This window comes from Nymphalis io, chromosome 24 (genome assembly GCF_905147045.1).
Source record: "Nymphalis io chromosome 24, ilAglIoxx1.1, whole genome shotgun sequence".
NCBI lineage: Eukaryota > Metazoa > Arthropoda > Insecta > Lepidoptera > Nymphalidae > Nymphalis > Nymphalis io.
Window position 1 is genome coordinate 4544191 of NC_065911.1, and position 18445 is coordinate 4562635.

The following is an 18445-nucleotide window of genomic DNA, read 5'->3' on the forward strand; positions in this document are numbered from 1 at the left end:
TTCTCGCAAATGAAAGAGATATGTTTGTTTAACAATAAAAAATTTGAGAACGGGCGAAAAACGATTTGTGAATGAATGTATTTTTGAAAATGTGTCATGAAGGCAAATTAAATTTAGTAACAGAATATAACCATGCAATAAATTGTATACATTGCTTTCTCAGATTAAGCCATCAACAAATTAGATGAATATGCTTAAAACAAATGAATGATGGATAAATAGATGGAAAATTTTCAAAATTCATCTTAAATAAAATTTAGATCATCTTCCATTTTAAAGTAAAACAGATAACACTTGTTTCAAATAGCCCCAAGAGTGATTGCAGAAACAAACATATTCAAACTTAATCCTAAACAGTCGACGATGGATTTGTAAACATTATGTCAAAACAAGATAAATATCTGTTATCTGTATGCGTGATCACTTTTAAATAGTTTGCGAAAAATTACGCCATTACTTCGAGGTGGGTGGCTTTGGCCTTCTGCATTGGATGAACGAACTCGTTATTTTTAAACATCTTTTAACACCTGCCTAGTTCGCGAACTTTTGGATTGGAACTTGATCAGATATATCGTATTAGATGAGAATCCAGGAAACTAGCGTTCCAAAGATCTTTCGTAACAACTAAATATTGTTAATAGTTTGTACAAAGCTATTTCTCACTTGCTTAACCGCTGATCGAAATATCTATATCGTTTTGATATTTGCAAAATTATTGCATATTTTTTATCTCGCTTCTATTTATGGGATATTTATAGTTATTTTTTTTTGTTTCAGGTCGATCAAGCTCCGAGATAGCCATGGATGTGACCAGCATGACGTTTTCTCATAAAACAATATATTTTATATAAATATATTTTTATCAATAAATCATAATACATTACTTATATTACATTAAAAATGTATAAGACCTTATCGGAGGTGGTTTAATTGTTTTATAGCATTTGCAAAATGTATGAAAGGTGATGAAAAACAGACATGGTTATAGTATTTTGAGTGGCGGCTCTAATTACTATAACTCCACGAATTTCTGCTAGAGTCTGGATGGTGTTTGCAATGTTATTAAATAAGGAAACTACTTCTGTTTATACTATTGAGGTCAAACTACTCATTAGCTTAAGAAAAGTTTTAAAGAATTCGTTTAAAAACGTACACGTTAAAATCTTGTATATTAACAAAATCAATGGGCAATATCGAATTTGACTATAATTTACCAAATATCATGTTATGTATAGTTATATTAATATATGACAAGTCTTTAACTATTCATACTCCTTAATTCGACGTCTTAAAATTCCAGATACTAGGCGTCACAATCACTTCAAGGGTCTCAAAGTGATCAACTTCCGGTTCACCAACAAAGTACTTCAGAATGAAGTCGATGAAGCAATCTTGAACCTTCACGTTCAGGAATTGGAGCCTAGACATAACGTTACCATAACTGATGATCATTTTACTATTAATCTTCAAGTAAATAGAGTAACACGTAATAGTCAAGGGAATAAAGCATCTGTACTGTACACGGAGAGTTCGATCAAGTTGACGAGAAAGGATTTGAAGGTTGGGAAGTGGATGAAGGTTAACGTGACGAATATGGTCGCGGAATTCTTCAGGTTGCCGAGAGAGAATCTAGCGATAGTAGTGAGAGTACAAGACTCGAAGAATAGGATAAGCTTGGTTGTGCCGCATCCGAGTTCAGAATCAAATAATGCATTGGTGAGTGGAATTTGTTTTATCCAAGTAATCCATGTTGGGATTTTTTGTAAGCCCCTTTGGATAGGTTCAATGACGGCGGAGTAAGGTTGAAATATCTTACAGGGCCAATGTCTGTGCGTGTGGTGGTACTTACTAACTATTCTATTTAAACTCGCACAATTTCAAATAAATCCTTATGATATATCGAAAGTGTGCCTATGTGTATCGATATCAAACTGTTCCAATGCGGATTGCATTGGAACAGTTTGATGACTTAAGTTCCAAGTGTTCATCAAAGGGAGGAAGCCTTAACACAGCAGTAATACATACTACTATATATGTAACTATACTTTTATGCAAAAAAATGAAATTGTTCAAGGGTATGACTTGTTTAAATTAAAATAAATTGATATATGATGAGGTTTTAATGATGAATCATTTCACTGTTCTCAATATATTTCAATTTTAACATACGAGATAATGATGATAAAAAACTCATAAATTCATTTTTGGAGCTTGAATTTTTAATATCTGCCTCTTTATATCGAATTGACCCATTAACAGGTCAATATCTGGGTCAATAGACGTGATCAGAAGACGATTGTATTTTTGTGCCGTCAAGGAGAACTAGAAGACTAATTAAGACTAATTAAATATATATAAGAAGTACGCTCGCGAATAAGTACGTTAGTTTATGTTAATTTTCTTTAATTTTATGCAGTGCGTTTGATTTCTTGCCTGACTAACGCGTCAATTGACGTTATCTGTAGACGATAGAAATTGCGTTTGAAAAAAAAAATGCTTTTATATATTAAGAAATTTTTAATTATTAATCGTTAACGTCTACTTTTAAGTATATAAGTTTGAATACGTTACAGATATATACATAAATATAATATTCAAAATATGTGTGTTGAGCTACCTTTTTCATCCTAATATTAAAAACATAAGAGTTTTCATTAGGTTACCTATGTTGGCATCTTAAAAAAACTCAAAGCTCTAAAATAATATTTAAAAAATTAAAATTAAATTTTCAATTGATATAATGTAATATATTTTTTAGTATGTATACATGTAATTAATTAAAAAAATCAAATGAATATAACCATTGTTTATAAGTAGTTATTAATCAAAAGATAACAGTATACTGTTATCTATAATTAAAATCATTAAAGCTAAGTGAATCGAGTTATTTTTTAAACACGGTCATATTCGCATTCGAGATGCTTACCTCAAAATTTATTGTGAGATAAAATCGCCACTTTTAACATAATTAATCTGTTACCGAAAGATATCGTTTAAGACTTTGTTATTATTTTTAATCACATGTTATTATATAATTAAATATTTATCAAGAATATAAGAAAATGCAAGAACATATTAATTTTGTTGCTAATAAGCCATGTGTTTCTTATATTTGCAACACTGTAATTTTTTTTCATTTTCGTAAAGTAGTTATCGGTTTGTCTTGAAAGGGTGTGATATGAATGTTCTCAGATATTCTGCCGCTAAACAGCAATATTTAGTATTGTTGTGTTCCGGTTTTGAAGGGTGAGTGAACCAGTGTAACTAACAAGGTACAAGGGACATCATATCTTCGTTCCCAAGGTTGGTGACGCATTAGCGATGTAAGGAATGGTTAATATTTTTAGCATCGCCAATGTCTATGGACGGTGGTGTGTTCACACCAGGTGATCCATTTGCCTATTCTATATGTAGACAGACTCTACCTATAAAATAAAAAATTGAAAGTTTATACTCGTAAAACAAATTATACTTTTTCGCTAAGCTCAATCATGATTGTCAATAAGATAATCCTGACTGGATATTCCAGTCAGACAGATATACGTCTTTTTTATTACTTTTTAAAGCAGAAGTAGAAATATCTACGGAAAGAAAATTATTACGGGATTCTGTTGTACAAGCGTATCACTGTCACACTTAAGAATAACTCATCCTGTGTAGTCGGATAACAGAGGTAGTGAAGTATGTTTGGTCCTTGTATATAATAAAGTACGTTCGTCACAATTTTAAGAAAAATCTTTTATGTTACACTGTCAATACATATTGAGAAGCTACTGTGTACATTTCTATTACCTTAATTTTGCTTAAGCATTATATTGCTCGAACAGCACTCTTCTGCATGATAAAAATTGTGTAGATATTGGCTGTATTACCCCCGATTCAATACTGTACATTATACTAAGGAAATAACTATATTTTATCTAGTGAGTATACAAGGTAAGCCGTATTCACATCCGCGAAGTCACCACTAAGCAGACTTTTTAGCCTCAAAGTGCAAACGAGGCAAAAAGCTTTTTAACTGCCTCGTTGGTCTAGTGGCTACTAGATATAAGGCCCGTAGGTGCTGGGTTAAATTCCCAGGTCGGGCCAATAAAAAGTTATTGGGTTTTTCTGTCAGAAAATTATTAGTAGCAGCCCGGGGTCTGGAAGTTGGAAGTGTGTACACTCTCGTGCCTCGGAATGCACGTAAAGCCGTTGTTACTGCGCCTGAACTCGCTTCTTCTTCCGGTCGTGTTGGATTGCCGCCATCGGATTATGAGAGCTAGAGAATAGAGAGTGCACCTGTATTTGCGCACACATTTGTGTACTACAATATGTGCGGCGCAGTTGGCTTATCTCTCTTGAGATTGGCCGCCGTGGCCGAAATCGGCCTGGCGGACCTTATCCTCAAACGCTGTATAACTGAATCAACTTGACTTATATGAAATGATTGACCATTTTAGCTAATTATCTAGAGTTTTGCCAGAGAACTATGTTGTATCAGTACTAATTAAAGGCTCAGCTCTTCAAATGTACATACATTTCTACACATTTTACATTTAAGTACTGAATTTGTTACATTTTGTTTTTGAATTACTTAAAATATATATTTTATTATTAATAATGGAAATAAATTAAATTGAAATTTAATGAACATTGTTTTAATTCTCATGTTTATGTTATTCATTTAATTTTCGAGCCACCCCTTGTTAATTCCAAAATGTTTATTTTGTAGCAACTGGTAACGTGCTTCTTCATGGGATTAAGAACTTATTGCCTTTGTAACTGTAATTAAACTAGCATGCTCACCTTTTAAACTGGAACACAGCAATACAAGTATTCATTCAAAATAACTTGTAAGGAACAATGAAGGCTATGAAAGAACAAAAGAAAGTTTTGAGGAATATTTTAAATTGCGTTTAAAATAAATAAGGAAGTTGTAACAACAAACGTATGACGTAAATGTGGTTTGATTATTCAAAGACTATAATTTTTAAACGCAAAAAAAAATTGCGATAACCTATTTAAGTTAAAATTATTGGTAATTGCACTTAATTTTACGATAAATACTTTTAATTCTCGTTATTTAAAAGTTTTAATGAGTATTAATTGGTTTAAAATTATTATTTTTTAAAAATATATTAAGTTTTTATATTATGACAGCAAAAATAACTTTTTAGGAATGTATAATAAGATATTTTTGTATAGGCTATTGTATTTTTTTATATATATTATATTATTTTTTGATGTATTCTAAAAAAAGTTTACAGAATCTTTAAATAAACACCTTCGAGATTACATTTTAGAAAAATATAATATTAAAATAGAATCTCTGTATATATTAACAGTTTTTATGTTCTTAATTAGACAACACATTTTTGTTGCAGATGCCATATATAGAAGTAAGCCTAAGAGACAATTCGCATAAGAGAACCCGGAGAATGATAGGGATGGACTGCACGGAAAACTCCAAAGAAGCTAGATGCTGTAGATACCCACTCTCTGTCAACTTCGAAGAGTTTGGCTGGGACTGGATCATCGCCCCCAAGCAGTACGACGCCAACTACTGCAGCGGCGAATGCCCGTACAGTTTCCTGCAGAAATATCCCCACACTCATTTAGTTCATTTGGCCGCACCCCAAGGCAGTGGTGGCCCGTGCTGCGCCCCGAGAAGAATGAGCAGTATATCTATGCTGTACTTCGACCACGATTTGAACATCATCTACGGAACTATTCCTGGCATGGTCGTCGAGAGCTGCGGCTGCTCATAGCAACAGCATTCAACGATGACGTAACATTGGACGTTCGAAGATCTTTTGGTTGTTTCTTCTTTCGTATAATTAATTACTTGGGGCTTTAAGTGTAGTGTTTTCTATTGTGATACATTCGTTTGAAGACTGCGAACCCTTGTGCTGTGTGCCGTGAGTGTGACTATGTACATTTATTACCGTAGTAACATCTAGTTTAAACTTCATTTCATCTATCAGATTTTTAGATTTCATTTGTACAACATAATATTATTTTAAAATCATGTCGAATCAATCAATCGTTATAATCTACTTATATATTTTTAGTTTATGTATTTTTGTAGTTGATTAATTATTTATACTGGCTTTATATACATATATTTAAGGGTACATTGAAAATTAAGTATATTTTTATATGTCCTTTATCTTTTTTAATATTCCTTAAAAATACGTGAGGTATTGTCATTTCAATTTACATTTTCACATTTTCTTTTAAAATGGCATTTATTTTCGAAATTAGATCATAATTAAAATTTAGTTAGTAAGATACCTTTTCAATTGTAAGTAGCAAAAATGTAACACGGGCACAATATTTGTTTTAATTTGAATGCAGTGTGTGATATAAATACATTAAAATCATCATCGATGGTGCGTTGAACTATGGACCAACAATAGGATATGTTAATGAGAACCGTACAAAGATTCTTTAGCAATCATCAAAGGAATTGCACAAAGGTTTACGAACTAACACAATCAGCATTGTTTTACATTTTTTTTATTTAATATTTTTTTGTGCCTGTGATGTTAACTTTCGTATCTTTTTAATCTGTCACCTTGTTAGTTAGGTGGTCGTAAACAAAGTGTCCGCCAATGACATTTTATCCATAGACACGGTATGATTAAAAAAAAAACAAAATATACCATCAATTATATATATATACTTAATATATACATACTTTGCAAAATATAAAAGCATTAATGTTAAAAAATTACAGATATTCGAAAACGTCTTTGCAAAGAGAATAGATTTTTTATGCGTTTATCATATGGTCTCTACAGATAAAATATAATTGGTAGCAGTTTATTTACGAAATTTATCAAATTCTAATTTTAAGTAGATAGTTTATGTAATTTGATGTATTTCTAAATGTAACGTATTTCGTAAAAAATTCTCTCTACATTGTTTGGATCTCGATCGAAATTATATTTTTTATAAAAAAGTGGGTTTTACTAGGTTTAGCGGGTGGTGCTTAAATGTATGTTTTTTTAATTATTTTCCAGTACCTACCCATTGAAATGTTTAAGCGTATTATGTTGAAGGAAAGAGAGATAATTTTTTTTTTAAATTTCGTTCGTAAGTTTTAGAAAAAAGGTTGGATATAGAATTTTTCAAAATTGGATCTCATTTTGAGGCAACCGTTTAACTAAATGCCTTGTAAAAGATCTCCTGTCGCTTTTGAGGTTTTTTGAATTGCGTTTATGTAATGTTTCTTTACAAACATTTTAGCGTTAAGTTACCGTTCCGTATATACCGTAAATCGATAATTATTGTCAAAATTTAACTAACAAACACTTGTCATAATTGATCTATGAAATAAATTTTCAATTCATATACAAATGGTTTTGTTGTAATTTATACGTCCTTTTATTTCTTTTATAGTTTCCGCTCGCAGCTTCAACCGCGTGGGAGGAAGAGAGTGTGTGTGTGCTTTTAGGAATTATTCTCATTTAATTTAATGAAGTAATCTTATATGAGTACGAACGCATATAGTTCTGGGTGACCAATTTGCTTGCATGAGCTTATTGTTTTAATAAAACTTCGAAAAACCTGGTAGATATTTAATATATACACAGTATTTGTATTTTACCTTGCCTACTAATTGAGTTGTGTTTAGCTGAAAGCTGATTAGGTTGTGTGTTTTTATGCTGGATACCTATGTATTTGATACGGAACTTGCAACATATGTTTAAATTTCTTAAATGTTTCTCCATAAGTTTTTTTTATTTAATATTTTATAATAATCACTAGTGTCTGTAGGATTAATATTCAAAACAAATAAGTTTTTTTAAAGACATCAAAAATAATTTAAAAGCAAAATTTATCAGACATACTCCATAATAAAAATATGAGATCTGTGCTTAAAATATAAAAAAAAAAAAATCTTAAGCTATCGTAACAGAATATGGTGTTCAAAATTTTAATTTGAAATAACCTTTATATTTATTTATGAAACAAAAAATAAATTAACAATGTGTTGTGTAGTGTTTTTATAGATTTTTTTTTTGTGTATTGTTTTTGTTATTTATGATTTATTATCTGTGCTGATTAAGGAATAATAAAAAACATTGTTCCGTTGGCGGTCGTTCTCTCAGAACAGCCACTCTTTATTTATATAAACTTTAAATTATTTACACATTCTGTTTTTCCTACTTTACATTAATATACTCAACGTTATTAAAATACAATCAAAACAAAAATATATAACAGAAATAGACAAAGATTCATGTACAATTACATTTACGAAAGTGGGAGTTGGACTAGTATACCCAATTAGAAAAAATAAATGTCCCCACGTATTTTTTTTTATCATATTTCTTCTAAAAGTATTTCATAAATGTTGGCTACGATAAGATATATAAATAATTGTGTTACAAGAAATAAGCCAACAGTTTATTAAATACTTCAGTCTAAATATATTGCTTAATCGATCCAAAATATACAAGAAATTAACGCTTTTTTGTCCTATTATTGTACCTGTATCAATTCTAAAAACAATTCCTTATTTTATTGATATAAAATAAGTTCATGGCATTAAAACGAAACGTTTTAACGGAAACAGTAAGATTACTTTAAGTATTACACTATGCTAATTTTCTGAATGTGCACAACATTGAGTAGTGTCAGTCTATAATAGGTTGGATGGATTTTGGAGTTCCATTTGAAAGAGGTAATGATGCAGCACGATGTCATCGAGAAAAAGCTATAAAAACCAGCGCAAAGTATGGCAGTGTTATATAATAATTGTCGAATGCGTAAAAAAAAACTTAACCTTACAAATGAAACATCACAGATTTTTAAACCTAATAATTAAAAAATGCGATATTGAAAGAATGCCATGATCTCAACCGAATATCCGATAGAAATAGTAAGGTCACACAGGAAGTTATACAAATCTATTACTAAACGCTAAGTATATACAAAATCGCTACGAACAGCGACACAAATGAAACGTGGTCGTAACACTGAACGTAACACTGAACTTGAGCCGTTACATTTAAAAAGGATCACAGTGGAAAAAGTGATAAACTTACGTTTTAATCTAACCGTCTATAAATATAATATATGTTATGTAAAGTCCACGTTATGGCAAGTTTCTACATAAACGCTATCACATGATTGTGACACTAAAATTTCTATGCCTACATTCTTAGAAAAATTCATTCGCTATATCTGTACAATATCTGCAAGTCTTAAAAGTCATCGAAATCACTATCACTCGAAATTAAACGACACCGATCGGATCCAAACATCAGATATTTAGAAACTGGGCTGTGAAACAGTTCTTGGGTTGCCAGCTTGCGGCTGATACACGTCGTAGGAATTGTGAGGTTCCAAGTGACACACCACGTTGTTCTCTCCGTTGAGAACGGCTGCCAACGCCCTCATATTGTTTTCCTGGGGCTGGTGATATGGGTGCATCAGTCTGCCGCTTTCATATGCGTGTCTCGGGTCATATGCCCTTTCCAAAGTGTCCCATTTTCCGTATTTCCCATAATGCTCCTGCTCATGATGATGTCTATCTCCTGGACTATACGAGATTAGAGGTCGATGATCCCCGAAGAATTTAGAACTGGTGGATCCGTGGTGACCAGGGTTCTGTCGGCAATTATCTGGTCCGGAATTATCATCAGACATATCAGACATAAGCGTCTCGTTACGTTCAATTTCCTCGTAAACAGGATCGTCCTGGATAACTCGAAACTCTTCGGATCCTCGTCTATATATCCTTCCTTGCTGGGAAGCTATCTCCGAATACGTGTGGTTCACATTCTGGCTCCCGTGATGGTGATGGTGTTTGCGTCGATTCTCATCCTTGTAGTGCTTACGAAATATCATTTCCTGGCTACCAGGGGACTGCTGGGACATGAAGACGTGAGGATTTCTGAAATCATGGTTGTAGCTCCTCGTGGTCTGATAGCCTTGTGAGTGATGTAATGGACTTTCTTCATCCTTTATTACGTGCCTTGGGGAGCCAGGGGCCAGTTGACCGTCGCATTCAGGATAAGGACTGTGAATATGACTCTGTTGAGCCATTTGACGCGAGAGAGTATCGTGGTGAGGTAGGGTCGACGCGTTCACCGAATGATGTTTAGAAGAAGTGTTCTGTGAAATAAAAACAAAATTATAATAAATTTCAACAAGTACAAAGGTGTTATTGAAAATATCAAGAATGATAGAAGCGACATCTAGGAAAACAAAGTCCAAAAGTAAAGTAAAGTCCAAAGACAGCTCAAGTTTTTAGCTACCAAAAACGATGAGTTTTTCTTTTACTCGGATACTACCCTCCGATGATATTTTATAGCTTATATTTTTATTATATTAGTAGCGTTGTTTAGCTTTAATTAATTAAAATAATTAAACAAAATATATAATCAAATTCTGACACTAATGTTGGTATAGAATGGTAAGAAAAATGATTTGTGATTAATTATCTACAGATCTAGAAGTTGTATGGTTTTAAATTCCGTCGGATCGTTTAGATTTCTAGCATATAAAAAAATATGTTTAAACTAATTTCTAATAGAAAAAGACTCTCCATAGAGGTTATGTCCATTAATGAAACATAATGTGTTATGTACACTGGTAATATATAAGGCTTGACAAAATAATGAAATAGATATTAATAACAATAATATTTGTCGATTTGACGGGTGCATAGATAATGTACTCGTAGTTTTTATGAGAATATAATTAGAAGGAGGTGGGATGGGCTACTGAGTTTGTGCGTATCGAGGTGAATCATGCAATGCACGCTATGTTAGGTTCCATGCAGTTAATTTACACTTAAGTAAGATCTCTTTAATCCAAACCATCACCTGAAAGGCTTCATATAAATAAATACAAAATTGTAATTAATAGTAATACATACAGTATTCACATAATTGAATATAATTAATTCTACACTTTGCTAAATTACTTAATAAATTTATTCTGCTGTCGGTACATCACTAGAAAAAAAAAACAGATATCATATATCATATTGCTGGGAAACTTTTATTAAAACCATAATTATATTATTTTAAACATCGAAGTAATTAGAACTCCAGACATCGTCGATAAATAACCTGAATTGTCGTAGTGTTCGAGGATACTCTGAGATCTTACCAAAGCGATGAAACTAATCGAAAATCACTCTAGTAGTGTCGCCCTCCCCTCACCTTCCACACATTGCCCGTATTCGCCATGAGCGTCCATTCGTTCGTGCCAATCGAAGCCGCCATTTTGTTCGAGTAACAAGATGGCGACCGCGACCGAACGTTCTGGTAATCGTTCGGAACTTCGATATTGTTTCTGTAGCTATGCATCGAAGCGATGCTATGCGAGTGAGACGAGCTATGAGGGATGTTTTGCGGCGTTGGCGCGCGAGGGTTCCTTACGTCTTCGTTGGGTACGTATATCGGAGCGGTCGGTCGCAGGTTCCAGCGAGACACATCGGGTTGTAAGTTGTAACTCTGTCATATGGTTGGAAAGATTGCATAAAGATTTATCTACATACACATAATACATAATAATAACATTAAAATAATATATTATAAATATTTACGACCATTTTTGAAAGATACGGAAGATATGCTGAAAGAGAAGACGTTCATCTAAGTATAGATACGAGAGATAAACAACCATAGATAGCGTAGTTCAAGATCGTACGCATTGCGAATTCTAGAGATAGGATTTTTTTGAATCTAAATTTTTTACTCTCCTGAATGGATTACGTATTTTAATATTTTATAAGCGATATTAAAATACTTGAAAACCATTTAGCGGATGCATACTACATTTATCTAAAACCACCACACCACTAAATGTTAATTGTGATAGAAGTTTGTTAGTATTTATGAGTAATCTGAAAGCATTAGTTGCGGTTAAGAATTCACTATATAATAAAATAAAACATATCGACTTACCGTTGTCACCGCGTATTCGTTTATCGAAATTCTATCTTTAATTCCGGACATAAATATATTGTTAGTGACACAGAATAAACACAAAATATAAAACGTTAAACAAAATAACAACAAAAATTGAGCTGTCTTTAATTTTAGTCATGATTGAAAGCCAGAGTGGTGTATTTGGTGGTTTATTTAAAATAAAATCATTTATTGAATAATCCTATCTCTATATACGGAATACGTACGAACCTTGTTGGACATTTTGTCGGTATCCTTGCGGGTATCTGCCGCTGCCAGCGTTCAATGGGTTCCGTAGATGGGACATGGGGGCTGGAGGTTCTCTTTCGGGGATGTTGTGAGAGAAATTAGGTCCGGTCGCATTGAGAGTGGGACCAAAATTGGTAGAAGGTCCAAAGTTTTGGTTATCCTGAGAATTTCTACGGTTCCTATGCGAGTGATAGCTGTGAGCTGCGGCAGCGGCAGCAAGGGACGCGACAGACGCATTGTTGATCACATTGTTATTGTTGTGATTGTTGTTATTGACGACTACATTGAGATTGTTGATAACGACGTTGCTTGTTGTCGACGCTGTCATGGAAGTACTCGCCGAATTCTGTTGCAAGAATATTTTAATATAGCTTTATTGTTTTTTTTTACTTTTATATCCCATAATACATAAATAAAGCATTTAAAGGTTAAATCTATCACCTCATTAATTATATAATTATGTTCTATAACAAGCTTATGTGTTTGTAATTAAATGTTTGTGTTTGTTAAATAATTATTAAAATTACAGACACATAAAAAATTTTAGTTTCTGAAGATTTTAACTAAATCCGTGGAAATACCTTTTTATCTAATTCCCTTATACCTTTTTCATGACAGACTTACGTGACAGCGATCTGTTTTGTTCAAATTAAGACGCAAGAATTGCTTACAAGTAGAATATTGTCCGGTAAGTGTTTAATTCAACTCTATACCAATCGTGCAACTTACCACCATTCAGATTTTTCTAGATCAACTAAGTTTATAATATGGACGATTGGATACAAAAATAAAGTTTCGACTTAACGAATGCCCTCCACCAGCAGAGCGCGCGCAGACACTCACCGTGACGTCACGCGGGTCGATGACGTCGTCGCCGTCGGGCGGCCCCTGGTGGTAGCGGCGACTCTTGACGGAGCCCTGGCGCGTGTCCACGTGGTTGGAGGAGGGCGGCGCGGCGGCCAGCGACAGGCAGCACGACAGCCACGGGTGGCGGCGGCACAGGCGCGCGACCTCCTTCTGGAACTGCGGGGGCGTGGTCACGTTCATTGCATGCATCGCAAAATTGTATTAAAAACTAAGCAGCTAAGAAAACACACACACACACAATATAAGTCAAAAAAAAACTGAAACAAACTAAATCTGGCCAATTGAAATATATATAAAAATACCATTTCGAATAAAAACAACGCCATCTAGTTTGAATTTTCCGAACTAAAATTTAATTCAATATTTGGATAGTTTTATATGAACTTACGATTTCATTTTGTAAGCAATGGAAGATGAATATGAAGAGTCCTTGCAGCGAATTCAATATAGTGAACGCGTAGGCCACGCCCACACTCTGCTCGTTCAAATACAACAGTCCAAACGTCCATGTAAGTCCGAGAAGAATGGCCAGTACTATCGAACTGTTAAGCCATACCCTGGAAACAAGATTGAAAAAAAAATGTTTATACGAAAGAAAGAATTGATTTTGTGTATGAGAATTATATGCGTTTGCGCAACATTCATCCGATTCAGTAATTCAGTATTTTTTTACATTTATTATTGTCGTTTGTGTAGCTATGTGAGGTGTAGTTCCATCAACATACAAAACCTGGCTTGCGAGTCGCATAGGATTATAGGTACTTATATATTTTAACGAATTTATATATGTATATTTAATTGTTGATATTTCCGAAGCGTTCAGCGTAGAGTTAGTAAATCGGTTATTAGATTTTTATCATACCTTATTTTGTATAGCTTGTTATTTTCCTTAGTCTTCACAGATACAGTCGAGTGACGGCACATCATGTAGATGACCATACTCAAAAACACCCAATTGAACTGAAATGAAAAAAAAAGTTGCACGTGAAAACGAATGCGCTCGCAGTTTTGTACTACTTACACAGTTGCAAAAACATTCTGGTGGTAGAGCTTTGCGCAAGCTCGTCTGGGTAGGTACCACCCACTCATCAGATATTCTACCGCAAAACAGCAGTACTTGGTATTGTTTTGTTCCGGTTTGAAGGGTGAGTGAGCCGGTGTAATTACAGGCACAAGGGACATAACATCTTAGTTCCCAAGTTAATATTTCATACAATGCCAATGTCTATGGGCGTTGGTGAAAAATAAAGTATGTAAAAAACTAAAAAAATTTAGTGGGCAGCTAAACACAATATACAATTTGAAAACACAATGGTGCTTGCATTGATCTGAATGTGAGATTTGGCTTTAGATTAACGAGCTCTGGAGTAATTTCATTAATTATGTAACTTATTCAATTTAACTTATTCAATTCAAACACAAACAGTAATATGAGAAATTTTATTCACAATGTTTTGTCTAAATCTTAAATGTTATCATTCGTTGAATTTGTTTAAAGTGTCGTAATTTTGTAATATTTTAAATTTAATTCTATCGTGTATTTTTTTTTTATTTCTTTTTGTGCAAGTCAAATGTTTAACAAACAACAGCATTGACGCTTCGTTTGCGGGCGTTAATAACCGCATCAGTTTTACACTATAGCAATTATTATCGTTCACATTTTGTTTCTTATGTAATATGATGGTTTTTAAATAAAATTATTATTATTATTATTACTAGTATGCAGATTAAAAATCAATTATCGAAAGAGTAATCCAAGGGCCATCATCGCAAGTTCGAACGAAACTCACTCCCAGCACGACGGCGGCGGGCACGACGAAGGTGAGCACGAAGAGGTGGTCGGTGGTGAGCCAGCAGTGCTGCGCGGTGCCGTAGCCGGCCGGGAAGCAGGCGGCCGACACCAGCACCACCAGCGCGGGCGCGGCGTACGCGCCGGCGCAGTACCAGCGCGCGCGCGGCCGCTCCGGCTCGAACACCTCCTGCAGCATGGCGTACAGCTGGAAGCCTGCCGAGCGCGCGTACCGTTACATTAGCGTTTCTCAATTATTTAATTAGATACAAAGTGAATACTTTTAACTGATAGGTTAGTAATGTATATGTATATTTTACATAATCATTGAGTTTATGGTAAAGCGATCGATATCTATTATCGATTAATGTTTTTAAAAAATTACAGGATACATTTTTATAATTTATAAAAGTATATGATAGCTGCTTTTAATCGAGGTAAAATGAAACATACCTTCTAGAAACATCCAAGCGAAGGCGGCTAAGAAGAAGTAGTGTAATAGTCCAGCAACGACGCCACACAGTATTTGATTTTGCGTTTTGTCTATGCCAGCCATGAATACTATTTCTGCGATGAGCAAACAGACGCACAAGTTCTTGTGTATAAGCACGCGATCCGACTGAAAAAGAATTAGGAGAAACGCTTTATAGTAAAATATTAATTAAATTTTTCACAGAATAAATATATGCGCAAGGAGTTTTTAATTTAATTTTGTTGACTTTGAAAGATAGTTATGACAAAGGATTTTTTTTTTGTGGAAGTGATTATTGAATCTGTTTTTAATAACATTTTTCATAAAGACTTTAAATAGGACACAGATAATAAATGTTTACCTTCATATTCCTGAAACACTGGAACACCAGTATAGCTGCCAGTAGCGCAACCGCTGATATCGCGCAACCGATGAACGTCAGCAAACGTAATGCCATCTCGTGAGTTGCACCAAGGGAGACGCCATGGACGTCCATGAGTATCGCGAAGTTGGTAAGGTGAGAGCACGCGCAACCAGTGTGACTTGCGTTCGACCATTCTACTTGACAACCTTCAGAAGACCAGCCGCTGTGAAATGAATGTAGTCAATTACAGTTTTATAGTGTAATAATTTAGTTTTTTGGTGATTGGGCTTTGTGCAAACCAGTACCACCTACACATCAGATATTTCACTAAACAGCAATATTTAGTATTTTTGTGTTCCGGTTTGAAGTGTGAGTGAGCCAGTGTAACTACTGGCACAAGGGACATAACGTCATAGTGCAATGGTGATGTAAGGAATTCTAATTATATTTCTGACAGCGCCCATATCTATGGGCGACGTCGCGTGGGCGACATAAGGTGGCCTTTTTGCCAGTCCACCTACCTTATCTTTTTTATAAAAAAAATATTTTCTTTGACAAACATTACCAATCCGTGGCAACCTAAAACTTTTACTGTATTTTAAATTAATTTTATAATTTAAATTTGTTAATAATAATAACTCACTGCAATGTGTAATCCCAAAACACACATGAGGGATTGGTGACATTTTCAGTTTTCAAATGTTTCATAGTTAGGCGCACCATTTGGGACAGCTGTATGTGTCTACCATTGCCCAGACTTGCTGATATGACCTGAAAGGAAAAAAAAACTATGTGATCCAATCTCCACAAACGTGTTATCTTTTGGCGTATCTTTGCATTACTTTGATTGATTTAGTAGTTTGATGTGCTTGTATATATTTATTTCAGGTATCACAATTGAAATAAAAACCATTATTACATTAAAAAAACCTATACCTGTTATTAATTGAAATATATATACCTCCTTTATATTCGAGTTTATTTAAAATTCATAACTTACCTTAGAGTTTAAAACACGAGTGACGTTCTTCTTTTCTTTTTCAGAATTAATACTAGTTGATGTTCCAGAGTCGGTGGAATAGGCAGCAAATTCGGGATTCTTTCCAAATGTCGGTGGAAGAATTTCTTCTAAGCGATCAAACGCGAAGAAAACTATCCGGACCAGGTCGACTTGATGATTTTCTGAAATTTATAAAACAGTATTTCATATAAAAGTAATGGAAATTAATTATTAACAAATGCTATTAATTTGATTCTGTGTGCATAAATGTATCTTTAAGTACTGCATTATAATCGCCAGATGATTATGGCGTGTTAAAAATAATTTAAACAAAACTCTATTTTTTTATTAATAATTAAATTTAAAACTACCACCGATTTTAAAAACAAAATACCGGCGAAAAAAACTCAACGGGATTTCTGTGAATTTTTTTGTTTTTCTAACGACATGATATTACACGCTATCATAATATAATTTAAGATTTTACATAAATAATCATAAAATTGTCTATGAATTGTCTATGAATTGTTGATGAACCTGAACTATATTTAAACATACCTAATAAAGCAGCCTTTGGTATAGTAATGGTATCTTCGGAAGCTTTCCACTGCTCCTGCGCAATCACCGAAGGGAATGTTTCATCTTCAACATTCTTCACTTCAAGGACTCGCACGGATAGACCTAGAATTAAGTTTTGGGGTTAAAAAATAAAATTCTTTTTATAAAAGTCCATTAAGATCAAATTATTTATTTCGGTAACTTACAAATATTTTTCACAATTTGCAAAATCGTTTTTTCCTTAGTGACTGCGTCGGCTAATAGAAAGGCGTGTTCTTCTAACTGAGTTAGAAGTGCACTTGCAACTCGATTTTGAGCATCAGCACTCAAATCCGACCAGGACGCACGTTGACTTTCTTCAAGCAGATTTGAACCTTAAATCAAATGAAAAATACTAATTTTAAAATCTATAATTGCTTAAAACGTTAGTTGATTAAATTCTACGATTAAATATCCGAGTATACTTTAGCTATACCTTTCCTGCTCATTGTTACAACATTATTAATTTCTATTAAAATTGTTTAATTTATACAAGAAGAAACGTCATTTTAGAATAATAAATTAAATGTAAGCATATCAGATCGGAACGTAGATTCCACCAATTAGATAATTGCATTTATTAATTTCAGAGTACCGGTTGTTTATATTGTTACCAAGAAATCTTTACTTGTTCAGTATAATAATGAAATGTCCTAAGCAGTTATTCTTGGATTTAATTCCTTTCAAACATTGATTTTAAAATTAGTTGAACGAATATTAACGACTTACCTGTCTTAATAACTCCAAGTAGCATATCTGTGACGATGGCTTCCTTCTGCCTCGGATCGGGAAACGTTTGGACGTTTTGTGACATCCGTTGCGCCAATTTCTTCATTATGCTGGTTGTCGTCATCATATCACCACCGTAAAGAGTCTTTGAAGAGGTAACCTTGAACAATTTTATATGTAAGTATATCTATTGAATACCATATTATTTACCACACTTTTTGATTTATACTCTTTGTAAGGAGAAGAGAAGAAAAAACTTGTCAGTTAAATAAAATACCTGCGCCAAGTCATTGCTGATGCTGAGCAAGGATTCACCTTCTCTGACTCTCGCTTCCAGGCTGTTTAGCCAAACAGACCTACATTCACTAAGATCCGGTGTAGCACCATGCCACTCAGGTATTGCATCAGCTAAAATATAAAAAAAAACACATTACAAGTTTATTTTTAAACTAGATATTTGGAA

The 18445-nt window shown here is 33.7% G+C and overlaps 2 protein-coding genes across 5 annotated transcripts in view; one reads left to right on the forward strand and one right to left on the reverse strand.

The window, feature by feature from the left end:
- Positions 1–1251: 1251 nt before the first annotated feature.
- LOC126777952 (growth/differentiation factor 8-like) lies at positions 1252–6675 on the forward strand (the record flags this gene model as incomplete). Its single annotated transcript, XM_050501275.1, has 2 exons — positions 1252–1716; positions 5367–6675. Coding segments are annotated over 2 exons (849 nt in total), but the record flags the coding sequence as incomplete, so codon positions are not given.
- A 1397-nt stretch (positions 6676–8072) lies between these two features.
- The window catches only part of LOC126777826 (latrophilin Cirl), a 286910-nt gene continuing 276537 nt past the window's right edge, over positions 8073–18445 (reverse strand). For 2 of the 4 annotated variants that reach the window (XM_050501011.1, XM_050501010.1), the window contains exons 11-24: positions 18260–18390; positions 17983–18142; positions 17421–17588; positions 17215–17337; positions 16657–16838; positions 16300–16427; positions 15654–15879; positions 15274–15439; positions 14822–15036; positions 13894–13991; positions 13420–13588; positions 13008–13187; positions 11166–11459; positions 8073–10110 (exon numbers count right to left, since the gene is read on the reverse strand). In XM_050501011.1, coding sequence (XP_050356968.1) covers positions 9265–10110; positions 11166–11459; positions 13008–13187; positions 13420–13588; positions 13894–13991; positions 14822–15036; positions 15274–15439; positions 15654–15879; positions 16300–16427; positions 16657–16838; positions 17215–17337; positions 17421–17588; positions 17983–18142; positions 18260–18390 — 3086 coding nt within the window. In that variant the 3' untranslated portion in view covers positions 8073–9264. Of the gene's footprint in view, positions 10111–11165; positions 11460–12146; positions 12511–13007; positions 13188–13419; positions 13589–13893; positions 13992–14821; positions 15037–15273; positions 15440–15653; positions 15880–16299; positions 16428–16656; positions 16839–17214; positions 17338–17420; positions 17589–17982; positions 18143–18259; positions 18391–18445 lie in introns of all 4 variants that reach the window. The other 2 variants (XM_050501013.1, XM_050501012.1) reach the window with 2 other exon arrangements.